The sequence below is a fragment of the Euphorbia lathyris genome, chromosome 5, assembly GCF_963576675.1.
Source record: "Euphorbia lathyris chromosome 5, ddEupLath1.1, whole genome shotgun sequence".
NCBI classification, from domain to species: Eukaryota; Viridiplantae; Streptophyta; class Magnoliopsida; order Malpighiales; family Euphorbiaceae; genus Euphorbia; species Euphorbia lathyris.
In genome coordinates, this window is record NC_088914.1 from 29,894,352 (window position 1) to 29,918,400 (window position 24,049).

The 24,049-nt window shown below is 35.5% G+C and overlaps 2 protein-coding genes across 2 annotated transcripts; both read left to right on the forward strand.

Annotated features, from left to right (window-relative positions):
- The first annotated feature begins 4,899 nt into the window (after positions 1 to 4,899).
- Positions 4,900 to 5,686, forward strand: LOC136228716 (chaperone protein dnaJ 20, chloroplastic-like). The gene has a single exon (XM_066017175.1). The coding sequence runs from the start codon at positions 4,945 to 4,947 to the stop codon at positions 5,548 to 5,550; it is 606 nt and encodes a 201-aa protein (XP_065873247.1). The 5' UTR covers positions 4,900 to 4,944; the 3' UTR covers positions 5,551 to 5,686.
- Positions 5,687 to 21,938: 16,252 nt separating this feature from the next.
- Positions 21,939 to 22,691, forward strand: LOC136230021 (chaperone protein dnaJ 20, chloroplastic-like). Its single transcript, XM_066018947.1, has one exon. It carries the CDS (start codon positions 21,972 to 21,974, stop codon positions 22,581 to 22,583), a length of 612 nt encoding a protein of 203 aa, XP_065875019.1. The 5' UTR covers positions 21,939 to 21,971; the 3' UTR covers positions 22,584 to 22,691.
- Positions 22,692 to 24,049: the final 1,358 nt, after the last annotated feature.

The following is a 24,049-nucleotide window of genomic DNA, read 5'->3' on the forward strand; positions in this document are numbered from 1 at the left end:
CTATCTATGAACTAAGAACACAATAGTTTGAGACTGAGAGATAGATGATGGACGACGCAGGGATTATAAGGAGAATGATGCAATTTTTTGATTCGGACTATATTATTATGATTAAGATTATACTACTATTTAAGTGGTTAGCTATACATGGTTATTAGGTTAAGTCTAGTAACCCACGTAAACTGGACTGAAGAATATTTTAACTACAGGGATCAATATTTGAGTCATGCCAAATATTTCCTACACTCAATATTTTACTATTTATAATAACTAATACTTAAAATTCAGCATTTATAAATTTCTAGTTTAAAGTTTATATATTTATGATATTTTAGCTGGATTTGAAATATTTTGATTTGTTACTATTAGCAATTTGGTTTTAAAGTATTTTTTTACCATTGAATTGCCTTCTGGCCAACTTGAAATGTCCAACAGGACAATCAAAAAAGAAAAAAAACTAGTTGACAATGAACTGTAACACATGATATGAATGTGTTAGTCTAGATCTAGAATACACATTAAAGGTATTGACTTGTTGTTTTTATTAAACAATTATATGAAAGTGAAATTGACGTTGAATTTTGGGTTGTTTATGAGTTTATAGAAACATCTATTTTATTATTTTATCATTATTTTGTTAGGAAGAATTATTGCTTACCTTCCTAATTTTTTTTTTTTTTTAATACTAATTGTCATTGTCATACAATACAATTGTCATACGGAACAACTAGCATATGTCTTCATATTTTAACTAAGGTTGGTGTGATTATAAAACATCTCTACTTATTTAAATTAGGTTTTAACTTCAATTTTTAACGTAATTTTAATTCATAAGAGAGTAATTTAAAAAGTATAGGATCAATCTTGAATTTATTACTGATAGAAAGGCTACTTTATTGATAATGTATGCGAAAATTATCTCTTAAAGATCCGGATGACTTTCTAAAATATTTGATTTTGTGTTCTTCCGAAAGTCATGCGAGATAGAAATTGGTCGGATCTCGGTAATGGATTCTCTGATGCTCAAGTTAGTTCTAATCTAAAAGAAATAAAGCGGCAATAATATTGTATTGGGAGTAAAACTATACCTTTTGGGGGAACAAACCCCTTTATATAGGATTGAGAGTCATATTTTGAATAGAAGTAAATTGAATCTAATTTTGTTTAAGAAATAATTATGAAGAAGACTGAACTCCATCTATTTAGGTGACAAGTGTATCTGCGAAAAACTCATAATCATAGTAGGTAAGGATACTCTAATCAAGAAGAATCGTGCTTCTACGAATATCAAGCGATGGCGAAAAGGATACGATTGATGGTCTTCTATCAATTGGTTCTCCAATCTCTACCGATACAACTTCTTCACCATAGGTCAATGCAAAAGGCGTAGCCCCAGTTGTAGTTCTAGGAGTAGTTCGCTAATCCAATAGCACAACGCATAGCTCATCGATCCATTCTTTCTTATGCTCCTTCAATATTTTATTAAGTCCGATTGTAAATCTATTAAATTGAAAAACAATAAACGTTAGCCGCGGGACATTAGGACACGTCTTTCAGATTTAACTATGACGTCACACAAAAATCCGAAAAACCGAAAAACCAAACCGAAAATAAGGTTAACCGAAACCGATGGACTAGTGTACAATTTTTAATTTTAAAAATAATGGTTAATGGTTACGGTTACGGTTACTGTTTCTTTATTTCAAAAACCGCGGTTAACCGAAACCGACCGAATCTCAGTTAAATATAAAAATAAATTTATTTATATGGATAAACAATTATTTGGTCCCTATAGTTTTTCATAACTCATTAATCAATCCACTGTTTAATTATAAGGTCTCTAAATTTTTTCACTTTAATGGTTTAGTCTTTCAATCAAATATTAACATCAAATGAGATGAAAATATATATATAACTCTCAGTAAATTGTTACTGTTTTTTTCTTTTATGTTTTTGGATGTAGAAACAATGATAAAATTGTATTACTTGTTTTTCAAAACTTTATAGTCAGAAGTTTTATTAGGGACATTTTGCCTTTTTTTTATCCGTTTAATTGTTCTTTAACATATTTTTAGACGGAGATTTGATATAGGGACTAAACAATTTAACGGAATCAAAACTGAGGGATCATAATGCACGTACATCTCCCTCTTCGCAGTTAATCTCTTCAACTTGCCATTGACCCGTCGTCTCCCTCACAATAAAAATTAGAATTCTTTTATTATTTTTATTTTTATTTACTATTGGTTAGAAACCGAAATAAAAGGTTAACCGACCGAAATAATTGGTTAACCGATTAATGGTTAACCAAATTTAATGGACTAGTGTATGGTTAGTGTTTTTAAAAAACCGATTAAATGGTTAACCGACCGAATTAACCTTAATGGACTGGTTAACCGACCACGTGCATCCCTAGACTCGATCATATAGGACTCAATCAAGGCTAGAGATCTAATACATAGCATGCAATCTAATCCACATCCTAGTTTATTATTCTATCCAGTTTAATATCTTTAAAAAGACTAAAATACCCATTTTATACCCCCGTAGTCGGTTTTATTCCATTTCAATACTACACTAAAACATGCAAATATACAATAAAAAGTAAATTTACCGAAATAAACAAATCCTAAAAGTACCCGACTTAAGATAGAATTATGGGTGTCTGTTCTCTGTCGTGGATCTGACACGAGGTGCCCGATCGGTGACAGTGTCTCTGATCGAGGACTACATCTCCGATCGGAGACCAATTACAGGCAGTAAAACTCTTCAAAAGTTACATTTTGAGCGTTTTTCCAGTTTGTTGTATGCGGTAGGCCGATGAACACGAGACATGAACTTGGATCAGCAACCTAAACCCAAAGATCAGTGACTTCAAAAGATCCAAAAAGAGAGCTCCAAATAAGTTTAGAACTGAATTGCAATAATATTGAAAGTTTTGAACCCGATATGGTGATTCTTAGAAGTTTAGTGACTAAGAATCCGAATGTAGTGAAATAGGTTGAAGGAAACCTTATTATGCCTATATAAACTAATAAAATAGTATTTGGTTGGGTGCTTATGCTCTCAAATATGATTGAATTGGTAGAAAACATATGTTTTTACTCACTTTCATTTAGGTCTTGTTTGATAACAATCAAAATCATTTAAATTAATAAATTAAACATTTATTTAGTTTAAGTGTGTTTGATAATGACTTTTTATTAACCACTTAAATTATTCAATTAAGCTACATATCACTTATTTTGATAACTCAAAATATTTAACTTAAAATTTTAAGTTAAACATTATTAACTAATATTTTAATATTCAGCACTTATTTTTAATATTTATCAAACACTTATATTATTTAATAATTTCAACACTTATAATATTTAACACTTAAAATTCAGTACTTATTTTTTCAGCACTTAATTTTCAGTTTTATCAAACGACACCTTAGTTTCAAGTAGACTTTCACTAAGTTTCACTCACTTTCTTTTGAATTTCACTAAAAAACTTTTCTTTTTCACTAAAAAAGTATTTTATTACCACGTTTACTATGGAACCAAATTTTTATTTTCCAAAATCATCATTTTTAAAGTTTTTTCTTTCTAAACATTCACTTTTTCTCTCCTCGCCAAACAAGACCTAAATGGTTTTTAAATTAAAAATTTAAAGAATTAAATTTTTTTAAATTTTAAGATCGTTAACGCTCAATTTAATTTTAAGATCCTTGTTTTAACAAACCAAAAAACCTCAATCATTTCATAGTGGCAAAAGAAACTTTAATTCTCATTTGGACAAAAAAAAAAAAAATCTATAAATACATATTTGACAAAACATGAAACCATTGAATTTTTTTAAAACTTTACCCTATTAAAAATTCATGTGCTCCAATATTGTATTGCTTTTAGCACAAATTTATTAATTATATAAATTATATTAATAATTGTGTTTATTTTTATTATATTTAATTTAATTAGAAAACTCAATAATATTTATTTTACAATAAAAAAATATTTATATATCTATTGTCAAATAAATTGAATATAATTTTTTTTAAGTAAATAATATTAATTTTAACCAAAATGAAATGAAATGAAATCCAACGTAATATTATGGGTTAAGGTGTAAAAATGCTCCTAATGTTTTGGGTCAGGAGCAATTTTACCCCTAACGTTTGTAGCAAAGAGCAATTTTTCCCCTAACGTTGATAATTTGGGTCAATTTCAGACACTATTACAAAACACAGATATTTTTATTCTTTATCTTGCACCAATTGCATATCAATTTGTTCTAAAAAAGGATTTCATATTTTTTTATAATTTAATAATAGAATTGGAGATTAATATTTATAAATTCGGTGATTTTTTTTTTGTCTAATTCGTACAAAAGACAGTATATTTTTTATTTTTTTGACATCCCAATATATATTTGTGATTTGTTACTCATAAAATGACGCACGTGTGAAGTGTAGATCATGACCGAGAAGACAGTTTGATGAATTATTTTTCAAATTGATCCAAATTATCAACGTTGGAATAAAATCGCTATTGGCTTCTAATATTAAAAGTAAAATTAGATCATTTTAAACGTTAAGGGTAAAATTACAGCTGATCCAAAATGTTAACACCTTAACCCTAATATTATTACATGAATTTGTCTCTCCTACTTACCAACCAAAACCCGAATTAATGATAGCTAAAAATTGTCAACTAAAATCCGTGTAAGAAAAGGAATAGGTTAGTAGGTATAGTATAGGGATGATAATGAGTGGTTAGATTATGCCAAAATTAAAAGTAGAATATATTATTATTATTATGTCGACATTTACAGTAATTCACTAAATTATTGTCCTTCCTCATACTTATTCACAAATATAATTATTACCTCCTCTTTCTATAAATACCATCTTCCATCTCCTCCTTATCTCAACAAGCAAGCTTAAACGCAGATAAGAAAATGATCTCAATCGGAAGCGAAACAACCTTCAACCTTTCCTCAGTCGGAATTTCAAAATCAAAATCCTTTCTTAATCCATCTTCTCACCTGAAGTTCAATAATACCAATTTCTCCAAACAAATTTCAATTCCTCCGTTGAGAAGGCAATCCAAATCCTCTTCTCGAATTAAAGCTTCAGCAGCAGCCGTGGAAGCCGAAACAGTATATGTAAACACGGAGAGCACTTTGTACGAGTTATTAGGAATATCAGAGAGCGGAACACTTTCTGAAATTAAAAACGCATACCGGCAACTAGCCACGAAATATCATCCTGATGTATCTCCGGCTGACAGAACAGAGGAATATACGAAGAGATTTTTACAAGTTCAGGAAGCGTATGAAACGCTGTCGGATCCTGAATCCAGAGCATCGTACGATAGAGACATGGCTAGAGCTCTTTTCAGTGGTAGAAAGGGAGTTCATAATCATGTTGATAGAGAAGAGTGGGAAGACAGATGGCAATCTCAGCTTGAACAACTAATTAGAAGCAGCAATGGCGGAATTCATGATGATTCAGAGAGGATGAGCTGGGGAGCTAGGATGCGAAGTAAGAGAAGTACCAATTAGGATGGATCCAACAACAGATCTAGAAACTACTATTGTATATAACTATCTATCAATATCTCTTCAGATGCATCGTTTTGTAAATTGTAATTATGATAAAAGGGAAATCAAATCAAAAGTTCCACCTATTTTTCCGGTTTCCATTAATTCCATACCTCCGATACAATAATAATAAAAAAAAGAGTTTGCATACTTGAAAGATTAAAAATAGCTTAAAACGACTATTTACCATCTAATTTATCCAAAATTTTATTAACATCGTGATCTATTATTTTATCATACATGGTTTAATTGATGAAATTTTATCAATTTACATGAAAACATAACAAAACTTTTAGACTATATAGATTTTAGTTTAAAACATTTTATATATTTTTTAATCAACTTAATTTTTTATATATAAGGAAATTATATGGTAAAAAAGCTTTAAAACACAGTACTGTTCAATTGTTAAAATATCTATATTAAGAGATAATGATTATGTCAAATAATAGACAACATGAATAAATTTTGGATATGAAAATTTTGTTGGATAGGTAAATGATCAAATAGTGTTTTAAATTTTAAAAATAGAACTGGACAATTTATGGAATTAAAAATAGATGATTAGTTGAGGAGATAATGGAAAAGAATTTCTGAGTAAATGTCACACCTTATTTCATATTTTTAAACATTTTAATTTTATCTAATCTTCAGAAATGTTCACAGGTACAATTACATTTATTTTTATTAAATCTAAGTTTAAATTTTAACTCTCAAATTTTAATAAGTCTGAGTCTCATGATTAGTGATCAAATACTATATATAGTTATTAAGATCTATATCAACTTTCCCTAAATTTTTTATATTAAGATTTCCCTTGGCTGGAGGAGAGCAACTCTATTCCCATAAACTTTTTTAGGACAAAAAAAAAAAAAGGAAAAATTAAAATACCATTTGAAAAATCAAGTATAGGTGGAGCCATGTGTTGAAATTTGAAGCTTAATCCTGCTGAGTCATGACCCTACTGGTCCCATTGATGGGACTCTTAAATCAATCATAATTGAAGTTTCTAGAAAATTTAGGTGTTTTTCTAACATTTTGCTTTCTCCACAACTTTTATTATTATGGATTTTTTCTCTAAATAATATCAAAATTACTAATTAATCCCTACAAAACGCTTGGTTTAAAATAATGCATACTGTATTGCTTTTCTTCCTACTGCTATAATTAAATGACACCTAAACGGTTTCATAATTTATAAAGACGTTCGTTATTAAATAACTGATGAGGGCATTTCGTCCTCGAGCATGAATCCGGAGACAAGAGACGGGACACGAGGAGATCTATTGGGGGAAGACGAAAGCAAAGGTAGTCAACCAAACACGCGGGCGTGCCTGTTAGCACGCGGGGCGTGGAGGACCCTGTTTCCAGAGAAAAGACCAGTAGCTCTCTTACGCGGGGCGTGTCTCCTTGTACGCGGAGCGTAAACCCAACTTCCGAAATGAAGAAAGTCCAGGGAGTCAACTACGCGGGACGTAGTCCCGAAGACGCCACGCGTGAGTTCCTGCAAGGAGCGTCACCAAGGTCAGGAGCTCCAACACGCGGGGCGTGACTCTGGAGGCGATTGGCGTGCTCAGCTGGAGAATACTTCTCCTCCAAGTTCTCACCATTGGGGACCATTTCTGCTCTTGCTTAATTATTGTTTTGCCATCACCCATAAATTTACTAGATTGCCATTATTTCTTCCCCTTTCCTATCCTACCCTTTTTCACATGTTTTGCTAAAAACCCTACCCAAGGGTTTCTAGTCTTTTCCCTCTTTCTTTTGTTGGAGTATATAAGCTCCTTAATTTGTAATGATGCTTAACTTTGATGAAATTGAAATTAAAAGCCTCCATTGGAGCACCAAGGTCCTTGTTGGGTTTATTCAACCTTCTAGTTTAGCTAGAGAAGTTGTAATCTTTGTGAGTTTACGATTAAAACTCTCAATCGACTTCAATCTACATCAGTTGGTATAAGAGCCAAATCGTTTTCCTTCCCGGGGACTTCTTCTCGGAAATGGTTCAACCACGTATCACAAACGAAGCCACCAGATCCATGGAGCAACGAGTAGAGGTGCTTGAAGGGGCCGTGAGGCAACTAACGGACTCCTTACGAGTGCTAGACGAGAAACACGACTCAAGTAAGCGAGCTATCCTTCTTGCCATTGAAGGGTTAAGACTCGAAGGCCGGAACGCTCAAGCTCTTCTCACCGAAGAACCTCACCAGCAACACGAAGAGCCAATCCGCCCCCAACATGAACGACAACCAACACCACCCACTAGAAGAAATCATGCACCACAACCAATGGGCCCTCGGGTTCAAGAGGTAAGACGAACTAATCCCGTGAACATTAGGAATGTTGATAGCGATAGCGATGGGGATCTATTTGATGATTTTGAAATGCCTAGGATTGCAAGGAATATGGGGATTATAATGGATGATGATGCTTTGAATAATAGGCGTATGAATGATATGCATGTGAATGATGTTGTTGGTCCTGTGCATGTGCGTGCCGGGAATATGGATATTTTGCATAATGATGTTGTAGGTGGGTATGAAAGGGAACATTTCGGTTTGAATGATCCGTATGGGGTCGGGGTAATGAAAGAGGCGGGTATAGAGGCAAGCCGAATGGGAGAATGGCGTATGGAGGGAATTTTGAGAGGGATGATGCCTTCAAGTTGAAAGTGGACTTACCCTCGTTTAGAGGAGAACTCGACATAGAGGGTTTTCTCGATTGGTTGCTAGAGGTGGAACAGTTCTTTGATTATACGGGTATACCGGAGGATCGGAAAGTCCGTTTAGTGGCTTATCGGTTGAAAGGAGGAGCTTCGGTTTGGTGGGATAATGTCAAAGAAGGGAGAAGAAGAGGAGGAAGGGAGCCGATTAGATCTTGGCTTAGAATCAAGTCGATGTTGAGGGAGAGGTTTCTACCACCCGACTACGAGCAATACATCTATAGTTCTTATCGGAATTGTTCTCAAGGTGCAAGGAGTGTGCACGAGTACACCTCGGAGTTCTTGCGGCTTTCGGCAAGGGCTAACTTGTCGGAAACCAAAAGCCAAAAGACTTCAAGGTATCTTGAAGGATTGAGGTACAACATTCAAGACCGGATTGGAACGAAAATGATGATTCGGGTCTAAGACGCCCGTAACTTAGCATTGAAGGTCGAGTCTCAGTTGAGTTTGAGGGGGCGTGATGGCTATAGGAGAGCCGGGATTGAGAGTACTTACGGAGGGAGAGGAGCTCCCAAAGGAATTGATAAAGGCAAGGGCATTGCAAGTTCAAGCGATCCCAAGGCGCCTAGTGCGGGAAAGGCACCTAGTGGGGATGTAAGGCCTTTCAAGGCGGCACAGCCCCCTAGGGGCAACAACCCCTATGCAAGGCCTGCTCCTTTCAAATGCTTTCGATGTAATGAGTCGGGCCACCGTTCCAATGAGTGCCCCAAGAGAAGAAGCGCCAACATGGTTGAGCGATACGAAGACGATGAGGAATATGATGATGAAGGGGATGTTTGTTGTGATCTGATTGATGATGATTATAATGGGGAATATGATAGTGGGCAAGCCATACATGTTGTGAGAAGACTCTTGGTCTCGAGTAGAGTAGAAGAGGACCAAAGGCACCAATTGTTCCGAACCCGATGCCTAGTGCAAGGGGTGAAGTGCAATGTGATTATTGATAGTGGCAGCCAAGAGAATATTATTAGCGACACCACCGCTAAGAGGTTCAGTTTGGTTATTGAGGCGCACCTTAGTCCATATAGTGCGGGGTGGATCAAGAACGTGGGAGAGTTAAAGGTTACTCAAAGGTGTCAGGTACCTCTTGAGATTGGAGAGGATCGGGATTAGGTCTATTGTGACATTGTGGAGATGGATGCATGCCACCTATTGTTGGGACATCCGTGGAAATTTGATCGAGATGCTACCCATGCAAGAAAGAAGAATACCTATCGGTTTGTGAAGGATGGGGTTCGTTATGTTCTCACACCCCTTGTGGGAGAAGCTAAGACCAAAGAGAAGTCTACATTGATCGTTTGTCCAACTCACAAGGAGTTTATTAACGAGTGTGAGGAAAGTCAAACGGTCTATATAGTTATGGTGAAATCTAGCACACCGTCGAATGGGGTAGGAAGCGAGGATGGAGGGACATCCAACACCTTATTGATCTCGTGCTGGGGGCTAGTTTTCCTAGTCTCCCTCACTACCGGATGAGTCCCAAGGAGAGTGAAGTGATGAAGGAGAAGGTGGAAGAGTTGATAAGTATGGGCTATGTTAGAGAGAGTATGAGTCCATGTGCGGTGCTGGCCTTGTTGACACCCAAGAAAGATGGGTCATGGAGGATGTGTGTAGATAGCCGAGCCATCAACAAGATCACTATACGGTACAAGTTCCCGATTTCCCGACTTGATGATATGCTTGACCAATTGGGTGGGTCCAAGGTCTTTTCAAAGATTGACTTGAGAAGCGGGTACCACCAAATTTGGATTAAGGCAGGAGATGAGTGGAAGACGGCGTTTAAGACGCATGATGGATTGTATGAGTGGCTAGTGATGCCATTTGGAATGACCAATTCACCGAGTACTTTTATGAGGTTGATGAACCAAGTTTTACGTCCGGTGATTGGGAAGTTTGTAGTGGTCTACTTCGATGATATCCTCATCCATAGTAAGACGTTAGAGGAACATGTAGAGCACTTGAGGACCGTCTTAGTATTGCTTCGGGAGAACCAACTCTTTGCCAACACTAAGAAGTGTGATTTTGTGATGGAGAGCTTGGTGTTTCTCGGGTATGTGGTCAGTGGGAATGGTATCCGGGTTGATGAAGAGAAAGTTAGAGCTATTCGGGAGTGGCCGACTCTAAAGACAGTTAGCGACATTAGAAGCTTCCATGGGTTAGCTACATTCTATAGACGATTCATCCGGAATTTCAGCTCTATCGTGGCTCCTATGACCGAGTGTTTGAAGAAGGGTAGAGGCTTCAAGTGGGAAGACGAGCAAAAGAATAGTTTTGCATTGATAAAGGAAAAGCTAAGCACCGCTCCGGTTTTAGCGTTTCCCGATTTTGATAAGCTCTTTGAAGTAGAGTGTGATGCGAGTGGAGTAGGAGTTGGGGGAGTGTTGATGCAAGAGAGGCGGCCCATTGCATATTTCAGTGAGAAACTATGTGATTCACAACAAAAGTGGGCCACCTATAATAAGGAGTTCTATGCGGTAGTGCGGGCTCTCAAGACATGGGAGCACTATCTCATTGGGAAGGAATTCATGTTGTACACCGACCACCAAGCCCTCAAATACTTGGCAAGTCAAAAACAACTCCGGAGCTCCATGCATGCTAGATGGTCCGCTTTTATGGACAAGTTCCCTTATAAACTTCTCCACAAGGCGGGTCAACAAAACAAAGTGGCGGACGCCTTGAGTCGAAGGGTCGCCCTCCTCAAAACAGTAGCCCTGGAGTTAGTTGATTTTGAGCACATCAAGAGGGAGTACCATGATGACCCGGACTTTGGAATTGAATGGGAGAAGTGTAGAAGTGGCACCGAAGGGAGCGAGTATCAGTTGATTGACGGTTTCCTCATGAGGGGGAGTCAGTTGTGTCTTTCGGGTACGTCCATCCGAGAGAGAGTGATCCGGGAACTACATGGAGGAGTGTTAGGAGGTCACTTTGGTAGGGACAAGACCTTTGAAGCGGTTAGCTCCCGGTACTTTTGTCTTAGGATGAGGTGAGATGTTGCGTACATCGTGGAGCGATGTGAGAATTGCCAAACATCCAAGGGGCATGCTACTAATGCCGGGTTACGTATGCACCTATCGATTCTGGACACCATTTGGGAGGATCTATCCATGGACTTTGTGTTGGGGCTACCAAGGACCCAACGTGGCATGGATTCTATTTTCGTAGTGGTGGATAGGTTCTCAAAAATGGCCCATTTCATGCTGTGTCAGAAGATTAATGATGCCACCGCCATTGCTAAGCTTTTCTTTCGTGAGGTGGTTAGACTAGATGGGGTTTCAAAGAGTATAGTGTCGGATCGAGACACGAAGTTCGTTAGCCACTTTTGGCGAACATTGTGGACTATTCTGGGAACCACCTTAAAGTTTAGTACCACAACTCACCCCCAAACGGATGGGCAGACTGAAGCGGTAAATCGGACCTCGAGAAATCTATTAAGAAGCAAATGTCGGGACAAGCCCAAGATGTGGGACTATGTGATCGCCCAAGCCGAATTTGCTTACAACTCCACCGTGAGTTCCACCACCAGAAAGACCCCTTTCGAGGTTGTGTACACCAAGGCACCCAACCATTCACTTGATTTGGGAGAGGTCCCAACGGGAGAGAAGAAGAGTATAGCCGCCCACAATTTAGCCAATGATTACCGTGAAATGCACCAAGAAGTCCGGCATAGCATCGAGGAGAAAAATAACAAGGTCAAGGCCTGAGGCTGAGGATGAGGTGATGGTGTATTTGGGCAAAGAGCGGCTCACGCATGCCACTAGTAGCAAATTAAGACCGAGGAAGTATGGCCCGTACCGAGTTGCCAAGAAGATTAGTGCCAATGCCTACCAACTAACCCTTCCTAATTGGCTTGGGAAGATATCTTCTTCTTTAAATGTGCAGGATTTAAGCTTGTGGAAGCCGGATTGGTCGTTACCGATCAAGGTGTCCGAGACGGGGTCCGACTCTTTTAAAGAAGGGGAGAATGATGAGGGTATCTGTTCCTAGAGCATGAATCCGAAGACAAGAGACGGGACACGGGGAGATCCATTGGGGGAAGGCGAAAACAAAGGCAGCCAACCGAACACGCGCGTGCTTGTTAGCGCGCGGGGTGTGGAGGACCCTATTTCCAAAGGAAAGACCAGTAGCTCTCTTACACGGGGCGTGTCTCCTTGTACGCGGAGCGTAAACCCAGCCTCCGAAACGAAGAAAGTCCAGGGAGTCAACTACGCGGGGCGTAGTCCCGAAGACGCCACGCGTGAGTTCCTGCAAGGAGCGTCACCAAGGTCAGGAGCTCTAACACGCGAGGCGTGACTCTGGAGGCGCGGGGCGTGCTCAGCTGGAGAATACTTCTCCTCCAAGTTCTCACCATTGGGGACCCTTTCTGCTCTTGCTTAATTACTGTTTTGCCATCACCCACAAATTTACTAGATTGCCATTATTTCTTCCCCTTCTCTATCCTACCCTTTTTCACATGTTTTGCTAAAAACCCTATCCAAGGGTTTCTAGTCTTTGGGTAAATTGCATACGTGGTGTACAACCTTTACGTGTTTTTACACTTTGGTGTACAACCAAAATTTTTTCACATTAAAGTGTACAACCTTCTGGTGACCTCCCATTAAAGTATACACCAGGTAAAAATGATCCGTCAACCCAGTCAACATGCAAAATTATCATTTTTTAACCAATATTTTAATAAAAATGGGACTCACTCATCTTCTTCAACCTTACATCTTTATCTTTATTTTCTACCTCCTCCATTTTTATCAAATATTATTTCTCTCTCTAACTCTCATCTCTCTCATTTTCACTTTCTCCCTCTAACTCTCCTCTCTCTCTCTCTCTCTCTCTAATTCTCTCTTTCTCTCTCCCTTTACAGCTAATTTTTTCAACAAAAAAATCCATAAGAAAACTTCCATTAATGGGATGGATACCAGCGGACAAGATATCCCCAAGCTAATTGATACATAACAGCTCCACCATGACATGCTGAGAAAACTTCGGGAAGTTCAACCATTTTTAATTTAAATTTTTGCAATCATCAATTTTTAATTTAAATTTGTTGCTTTCCATTACATATTTCGACATTTTGTTATTTAGAATCAAATTTTGTTTAGCTTGGCAAGGAGAAAAACAGTAGCAGAAGTGACAACAAGGATGAAAACATCATCTGGGAGAGCTTTAGGGGCAATCGTTGCTTGATGAACAAAGCAGCAACTGGAATTCCATAGAGGAATATTAGTATATCTTTTGATCCAAATCCTGTAAACCCAGTTTTCATTATCACTTCTTCCAATATCTTTTGAAATTCTTCCTTGCTGATTCCATATTATTAAACTTTATATTCAAAGAAATTATATATTTGATTGATTAATTAATTAAATAATTACTCGACAGTTTGACAAACAACTCTGTAGAAATCAGCCAAGGTCTAGTCTTTGGTGTCTGCAAAATAATTGTTATAGCATTTTTCTATTATTGAACCTATTTCATTTTGTTTCTTCTTCTCGTCTCCTGCATTTTCATTTTACAGATTCAATAGAGAATATATGATTTTCATAGTTTTACATAGTAATAATAATAAGAGTTAATTATATGATCTCAATCTCATGGAAGTTGTTCCTGGACATTCCATATGAAAACTTTCATTAATTGGCTGTAAAGGGAGAGAGAGAAATGGAAAATTAGAGAGAGAGGAGAGTTAGAGGGAGAAAGTGAAAATGAGAGAGATGAGAGTTAGAGAGAGAAATTATATTTGATAAAAATGGAGGAGAAAGAAAATAAAGATGAAGATATAAAGTTGAAGAAAATGAGTGTGTCTCATTTTCATTAAAATATTGGTTAAAATTGATGATTTGGCATGTTGACTGGGTTGACCGGTCATTTTTACCTGGTGTACACTTTAGTGTGAGGTCACTAGAAGGTTGTAAATTTAAGTGTGAAATAATTTTAATTGTACACCAAAGTGTGAAAACAGGTAAAGGTTGTAAACCATCATATGTAATTTACCCCTAGTCTTTTCCCTCTTTCTTTTGTTGGAGTATATAAGCTCCTTAATTTGTAATGATGCTTAACTTTGATGAAATTGAAATTAAAAGTCTCCATTGGAGCACCAATGTTATCCTTGTTGGGTTTATTCAACCTTCTAGTTTAGTTAGAGAAGTTGTAATCTTTGTGAGTTTACGATTAAAACTCTCAATCGACTCCAATCTACATCAATAACCGGATCAGAAATTCTGAATATAAAAAAAGTGAGATTAGTTATGCTTTAACTGGTCTCCTGACATGTTAGTTGGGTATGCGAATCTCACAAATTCGTACGCAAAGCCTCTACTCCCATGCAAGAAGTAGAAACGAAAATGGTAGAATGTTATTTTACTCCTCTAATTCGAATTCCTCTAGCAATTTATTTATATATATTAGGCTTAATAGGCACTCAACCCCCTAAACTTGTAACTTTTTTTCACCTGATCCCCTCAACTTAGGAAATAACCTCTCAACCCCCTCAACTTTCCCAAAACGTCACATACAACCCCTTATACCATTATATTCGGTCAAAATATTAACTCGTATAGAAAACGTACTTGACTGTTGACTACACCAATGCCACGTGTCATTTTTATAACAATCACTTGGATACATTTCACCTTGACGACCATTATCGCCAACCTCAGCACCTCGATAAGGCTGCGACGACAAACAGCGACAACACCTCGCACGAATATGAAAAAATTTAATAAAAAAAATGATATGTGGCATTGGTGTAGTCAACAGTCGAGCACGTTTTCTACACGAGTCAATATTTTGACCGAACATAGTGATGTAAGGGGTTGTATGTGATGTTTTTGGAGAGTTGAGGGGGTTGAGAGGTTGTCCCCTAAATTAAGGGGCCAGGTGAAAAAAAATTACAAGTATAAGGGGTTGGATGCCTATTAAGCCTATATAACTCTTCTAATATTCTCACCCTTCTCATTTCATCATCTTTTCATTCAACTTTAACTTCACCATTCACTTCTTTACTCTTCCTTCAAACCTTATTCACTTTAGACTTGTGTTTTCATAAACAATAAAATTGTGTAATAACTGGATTCAAGAGCTGATGTTTATTAATTTGGGGTTTATTAGCAGTGGTGGATCCAGGATTTGAGGTTTGGGGGTTAATTTTTAATTATGTAGTTTATGGTAATTTTTAAAAGTCCAGCCCGTTAGGGCTGCGCAATTTTTTTTAGCCTCTAGCATAATAAAACTGCTTAATTTTTAGTTGTGTAGTTTACGGTAATTTTTAAAAGTCCAGCCCGTTAGGGTTGCGCAATTTTTTTTAGCCTCTAGCATAATAAAACTGCTTCATTTTGGCAAAAGTGAAAAACGTTAAACTTATTTAATTTTCTATATGTCCAATGTTGATTTCCTAAACTAAAACACCTACATTTTCGTCGTTCTAGTGTGTTGAATGCTAAAAAAAGTAAAAATGTTAGGTCTAGAAGAAGTAGAGATATTTAATATTTTATAAATCAAACATTAATTGCTTAAAAATTATATTTGAAAAAAAAAATTTAAAAGAGGGAAAAAATAAAGGGTAATTAATTTATTAGTCCCTATATTTTGACAAAACACACTGTTTAGTCCCTATATTTTCAAAAACACATGATAAAGTCCCTAACCTTTTTTTCGATGAACTGTTTAGTCCCTAACTTTTTTCTCAGTGAACTGTTTAGTCCCTGCCGTTAGACTCTCATGAAGATTTTGTTAGTCAATTTGGATTTGCATTATTCTTTTCCTTTATTTTCATTTCCTTTAAACTCTAATGCATCTGAAATCAATTTTGAGTGTTCTTCTTCTTGATTTTCTCCTTAATCGTTCAAATTCGTAAGCATTGGATTTGTTCTTTTTCTTGTTCTCCATACAAATAACTTCTTCTTCTAAATTGGATTTCCTCTTCTAAAGTTTGAAGGTAAATAGTAAAGTGTAATTTAGTCATTTCCGAAGTCATAAACGGTAAAAAATCTAACAAACAGACGGAAGGACTAAACAGTTCACTGAGAAAAAGGTTAGTGACTTTACCATGTGTTTTTGAAAATACAGGGACTAAACAGTGTGTTTTGTCAAAATATAGGGACTAATAAATTAATTACCTAAAAATAAATTAGATAAATAATACCAAAAAATGATGTTAAGGGGTTTGAACCCATGACTTTTACATCAAAACAAGCCCCTTAACCAACCCAACCACCTCAACATATTGTTATAACTTGACAAATACGCATTAATATAATATAAATAGAGGGGCTATCAACTAGGGATGGCAACGGGTAGGGTACCCGCGGGTAGTGCCGATCCCAAACCCTTACCCGTTTATTTTTTAATTACCCGTACCCGTCCCATTACCCTAACGGGTATATTTTTGCATCCCATACCCTTCCCATTTAATTCGCGGGTACCCACGGGTACCCTTACCCGTTAAAAATCAATAAATAAAATAAAAAATATTACAAATTTAACAAAGTATAAATTTAATAAATAATTTATCTAAAAATTGAACAAATTGAACCTTAATCAATAAGAATAAGTAGCTTAGTGGTATCACTCAATGGTTGAAAAACAAAAGGTTGGGGTTTAAAATCTCAAATATTACATCTAAAAAACAATAATTTTTTTAATATATAAAAGAATTATGACGGGTAACAGGTACCGGGTACCCTGTGGGGTATTCCCATACCCGTCCCATTACCCTAACAGGTAATTATTTTGATCTCATACCCTTCCCATACCCTTTTATACAGGGTACGGGTAGTCCCATTAGGGTCGGGTAGTGCTGGGTACCCGCGGGTACACTACCCGTTGCCATCCCTACTATCAACTACCGAGCAAATTTTACTCAAGGGTGGAGCCAGCGGCCGGAGGGGCCGGAGCCCCCCGAGCCCTGGGCTGGATCCGCCCCTGTTTATTGGTCCTCCTTTCACCTGGTTTAACTCGTGTGGCATGTATAGACATTAAGGTCGGAGGACCTATGAAAAAAAATCTTTCGATAAAAGATCTAAATCAGTCAATCCAAATGAATAGTAAGTCGGTAAAAATAAACGAAAAGACCTAGCAAATGGCGGAATTAATTGATCAAAAGCTTAAGGCATTATTTGGCCCCTGACCTATCCAAAATTTTGTCATTTGAGCCATGGTCTATTATTTAGTCACATTTGGCCCTTGACTTATCCCAATTGGTGAAATTTTATCCAATTTGTATTAAAACTTAACCGAACCGTTAACTCATTGATGAGTAACTATATTTTGACACTTGAACTTGATACGAGATATTTCTTAAAGTTTTTGTTACCATATTATGTGGAAATAATTAATTAGATTAAAAAATAAATCCTGAACTAAAATCTATTAAATTTAAGTGTCAAAATATCATTACTCATCAATGAGATAACAGTTGGTTAAGTTTTAATACAAATTGGATGAAATTTTATCAATTGGGATAGATCAAGGACCAAATATAACCAAACAATAGTTCAAAAGCCAAATTGCAAAATTTTGGATAGATCAAGTCAAATAATACTTTAAGCCTTGATCAAAAAATTAATTAACGGTCATCACGATTAATTTTTAAATTAGTTGAAACCGCGATTAAATTGGTTCCCTGCCAAATAATAAGGGTTTTGCTATTCGTCACCCCTATTTTCCTTACCGTCGCCTCCTGTTTGACATTTTTTCCCTTTTCATTTTTCATTCAAAAAAATGAAATTCTCTCAACCCCGAAGAACAAAACGAAGAAAAATCATGTCTCCAAAACAATGAAAAATACTTGAACATCTAAGTTTCGTATTAACCAATAATCTGAAATTTAACGAATTTAACTTGAAACGAACTTTTTTTTTTCGTTGAATTTACTCTAAACGGGTAGCCCATACGGTCCGGTCCATGGACCGACCGTATGAACTACCAGTTTTGCCTAGATAAAATCGGGTAGCCTACCCATTTTGCCTAGGTAAAAAGGGGTAGGCTACCCGATTTTGCCTAGACAAAACTGGTAGGCTACCCGTTTTCCTTTAGAAAAACGGATTTTTTTTTAATTATAATAAATATTTTTATTCTATTTTAATCCTATTAAAACTCCATCTAATTCATTTTATTTGATTTTAATTCCTAGTTTATTTCTGTTCCTTTAAAATCCTATTTTATTCAACTAAAATTCTATTCCTTTTAAATCCTATTAAAATTCTATTTTATTTTCATTTTATTTATAGTCTATTCTAATTTTTAATTCTAAATATCTATTCCCTAAAATCCTATTTTTACCTTAATTCATTTTATTATTATTTTATATTATATGGTATCCCAAGGATTTCTCATTTATCATCGTTTACATTTCCAGCTCCTGCATATTGAACGATAGAAGAAGATCGTGCATATGAGGCTTCAAATGAATCCAAAAAATTTGGGTGTGGGATGGAGTATATCGGAGTTGAGAAAAGAATTAGTTTTTATTGAGAAAGAGGACGTTCAATCAATAGTAAATAAATATCAATGAAACGAAATGTATCATACCCAACAGTTTAGTTCCAACCACACAAATTAGTCCTGAAGTGTTGGAAATCAGAACAAAATTGTGATTAGTGGTTAAGGGCACATTTGAAGAAAAAATTTGGCTATTGGATAATAAGTATGTATAATGGTCCTCATACATGATTTGGTTCACTCTTGATGCAAGACCATAATATGCTTGATATTAAGATGATTGTGCACATTATGGAGATGGTTTACAAAAGATCCAAAGTTGAGTGTTGGTGTTATATAAGCAAACATCAAAATACAATTCAACTTTTGTGTGTCATACAAGAAGATGTGGTTTGAGAAAAACAAGACGTCGGAAAAGATTTTCAGCAATTGGAAAGAGTCCTGCAACATGTTGCCTCAATACTTGAATGCTTTGAAAAACCATAATCTGGGATATGTGACTTGTTTAATGACAGATGAAATACATAATCAACATCATCAAATACTCAAGCGAGTTTCTTGGAATTTTAAACTATGCATCAAGGGTTTCAAACATTGTCAACCTGTGATATTGATAGATGGAAAATTCTTGTACGAGAAGTATAAACACACATTGTTGGTAGCAACTTCATTTGATGGGAACAATAGCATACTTCCTATATGGCTAGAGTACTGAATAAATAAGAATAAGTGTTATAAATTAATTTATAGATTATAATATGATGATAATTACATTTATATATATATATATATATATATATATATATATATATATATATATATATATACACACGTGTGTGTGTGCGCGCGCGCATACATGAAGTTTAATATAATAGAGTAAAATTTTGATGGAGAGAAATCATAAGAGCGTAAGAATATCTTAATATTAATGTATCTTATAAATGGAGGAGATAAGTCTTATTTATACTAGTAGGCTTAAACAACTTCATGTTCTTCCTTCAGCAGTTTGATGATTTTCCATTCACCCTTTCTTTTGTTTTCGATTATTCGAAGAACTCCTTCTACCACAATAGCATTTTCAATCTCATCCACATGCTCAATTAGAGTCAAACTCAGTAATGCTGCCTTGACAATCAAAGAATCTACATATGGTGTTGTTACATGGTTGATGGATGTAAAAGAGTGGTTCAAATAATTATACCCTTCTTTTATGAACTCTTTGCTCTTTGATAATCTAGCTTTGTTAGCTGAATATTGGGATTATAGACTCATAACCATGACATTAACTTCATTCTGCCTTGCCTAGTCTTTTATCTAGCTTACAACCGTAAAATCAACATTTTCCTCTAGAATGTTAGTGTTATATTTTGAAAAGAGATCTTACAAACTGATAATGATATCTTAGGTCCATCTCGCCGCACTAATGACAACATATACGAAAAATATCTCCTAAGAATCTAGATAACTTTCTAGAAGATTTGGCTCTGTTTTTCTCCAACATTCCTACAAGACTGAGATTTGTCGAATCCCAATGAGGAATGAGACTCTTTGGCGATCACATCAGTCTTAATCTAAGAGAAAAAAAGTGGCAGTAATAAGAGTAATATTTCATTAGAAGTAAAAAAAAAATGTACATTTTGAGGGAGTGAGACCCATTATATATGAGTGGAGAATCATATGATATTTTAAATAGTCTAATCTATTCAGGAAAGAATTTATATAGAGGCAGGACTCATTCTATTTAGGAAATAATTACAAATGTCAAAGACACCTCATTAGAGTAGGATTGGAATACCCTACTCAGGAAGAATCGAAAATCTAATCTTGGTAAGAAGAGTCTGATTAATGGTCATTTAAGCTGGATCTCCATGTATGATTCTGGGTCTTAAATATTTACTTTCTTCGACATCACATATGTTATATGATAAAAAAAAAACTAAAAGGAAAACAGTACCTCAAACTAAAAGTGTTCATAATTTTTATTGACTAACACCTTATTATTATCCAAGTCAATATAATTTTTTTTAGTTATTATTGAGTCATCGAGTTAGAGTCCTTCCATCCTATAATCACATCAAATTTAATTTGTGAACATAATTAATATTTTAATATAAATTTCAATTATTAATGAATTAATTATAGCTTAATAAATTTTATAAAATATTAGTAAATTTTGTTGAATTAATTAATCTTTAAATTAATTAATTATAAAAAAAATTAATGATGAAAGTAATGAAAATTAAAATAGCATTTCCTTTATAAAAATGAATTACAAAGAAAATTATAATAAAAACCAAATATAATTCAACATTAAAAAAGTTACAAAAATAAAATAGTTCCAATAATGAAATTTAGCAATTCTTCATAGTAGTTGCAAATTTATTGAGTATTAAAAATTCATGCAGGGGCGGCAGAGCCCGGGGAGCCGAAGCCCCTCCGGCCACCGGCTCCATCCTTAAGTATCGTTAGTTTTATCTCGTGTAGCCTTTCTAATATTTGTATATATTTAACCTATGTAGTATTACTTTAATAGTTTAAAGTAGTCAAGTTGGTAAATAATTTTGTTTTAAGTTTAGAGGTATGAGTTCAAACCACACCAAACTTATTTTTTTGTTTTATTTGAATTTTATATTGTCAATTGGACTCTTTATTGTTTTATTTGAACTTATTATTATTATATCTATTTTTTAAGAATTTATTATCTATAAAACAATTAGCTTCTTACTTTTTGAGACTCAATTAACTTAATTTGTAAATTAAATTTTATGAAAATTATAAAAAATTTATAGCGGAAAATAAAAAAAAAGTGTGAAAATATTATAATTTTTAGTCAACATACCAAAACAACAAAGTGTGTGCTGGAAGTTTTAAAAAAAATTGTTCAGCCCTAATGAGCTGGAATTCGAAAAATTATTCCTAATAGTCGGACTAAAATTAGCCCCCAACTGTCAATTTCTGGTTCCGCCACTGAATTCATGTATTCTAATATTAAATTGTTATTTTCTCAAATTGATTATACCTAAAAAAAAAATTGTGATTTAAGTTATAGCAATTAATTTCCAAATCCGTGTAAGATGAGTGTAAGAAAAGGAATAGATTATGCCAAAATTAAACGTAGACTAGCTTATGTCCACAAGTACACACACTGCCTCATTAAATTATTGCCTTCCCTTCTATAAATACCCTCTTCTTATCTCCTTTTATCTCAACAAGTTTAAACGCATAAAATAAAATGAGTATCCAGATGATCTCAATCGGAAGCGAAACCACCTTCAACCTTTCCTCAATCGGAGTTTCAAAATCAAAAACCTTTCTTAATCCATCATCATCATCTTCTCACCTGAAGTTCAATAATACCAATTTCCCAAAACAAAATTTAATTCCTCCGATGAGAAGGCAATCCAAATCCTCCTCTCGAATTAAGGCTTCAGCAGCAGCCGTGGAAGCCGAAACAGTATATCTGAACACGGAGAGTACCTTGTACGAGTTATTAGGAATATCAGAGAGCGGAACACTTTCTGAAATTAAAAACGCATACCGGCAACTAGCCAGGAAATATCATCCTGATGTATCTCCGGCTGACAAAACAGAGGAATACACGAAGAGGTTTTTACAAGTTCAGGAAGCCTATGAAACGCTGTCGGATCCTGAATCCAGAGCTTCGTACGACAGAGACATGGCTAGAGGTCTTTTCAATGGTAGAAAAGGAGGTCATAATCATGTGGGTAGAGAAGAGTGGGAAGACAGATGGCAATCTCAGCTTGAAGAGCTTATTAGAAGCAGCAATGATTCAGGGAGGATGAGCTGGGGGGCTAGGATGCGCAGTAAGAGATGTAGCACTTAGGATCTATAAACTACTATTGTATATAACCATCATCAATATCTCTTCAGATACATGGTTTTGTAAATTGTAATTCTGATCAAAAGGGAAATCAAATCAAAATATTTCTTATCTTTCCAATTTTGTTTATTACATACTTGATAGGTAAAAAATGGGCTTAAACCACTATTTGGTGATAAACAAATAAAGTTATGTGTACAGTTTTGATGGAATTTTAAGATTTTGCGACCACCAGTCTCAAGCTGCGGATCCCAAATATGTCCCTCTTAGAAAAGTAGTGCAAGGATGTTGAGATTATAATGGAAAGGGATGATGTAGAAATTGAGCTTAGTGTTATTGGGGGGCAGAGATGATTTTACCTTGAAAAAGGCATGAAATATCAGAATCCACTCACTCACAATATGGAAAACAAAGATCATGTAATGATGGAAGGCACACTAAATCCAACTGGACAATTTTATATGACCATTTCACAATCATGGATTTCGCATAAAATTACTACTAAGGATTAAAAATAGATGATTAGACGTTTTAATATTACCGTCATACAATATTTACCCCAAATTAATGTTTAGATGCTATGGTTTATGGGGATGGACTTAATAATAAGATAGTGGCCTTGTTTGGGAATTAGCTGTTAGCTGATAGCTGATTACATTAACTGATTTGACTAACTGATTTGTTTAGCTGTTTGTGTAGACCTGTTTAGTAAAAATTAGCTAATTGATAATAGTGGTTTGTACAAAAAGACGAATAAGGGCATTAATTTTCGCGCAGGAGAAGAGGGAGTCTATCTATTAGGGTTAAAGAAGTCCATTAATTTTAATATTGCAAAACGCTAATTGAAAAAGCTCCTTTTAAGAGCTTTTTCTAAATTAGCGTTTTCATCCCAAAACTCTCTCCCAAACTTCTCTCCACCAAACACTCCAATTAGCGGTTTCAGTAGTCAAACCTCTAAAGTTGGTCAAAACCGCTCTTTTTATCCCAAAACGCTCTTTACCAAACAGAGTCAGTGCTTCTTATGGTACTCTCACCCGAGTCAGGACTCAAAGCTCGGAAGAGTTTAGTAAAAAAAATGTGCAGTACAATGATTGTGTAATTTTTTCTTTTATCATTCCACATGATAAAACGATATTTTTGACTTGAACAATAATATTAGCTCAGTCTATAATACAATAATATTAATTCAATTTATATTTGAGATGATGCAGCCAGCCACGTAAGTCAAATCGGTTGACACTCTCTCTTGAAAAGGCGATATTGAAGGCGTTCGGCGAATCCATCAAAAATATTGACTCGCACTGCCGCCCCTCTTCTAGTGGCTGCGATCCATGGCTCCGTCGGAGCCAAACCTCTCCATCACCATCGCCCACCTCTTCTCCCGCCCCTCCTTCACCAAACATGTTGCTAACCCTCCACCCTAAATCCCGATTGCTAATCCCGTCAATAGCTTGAAGAACCCAGCAACT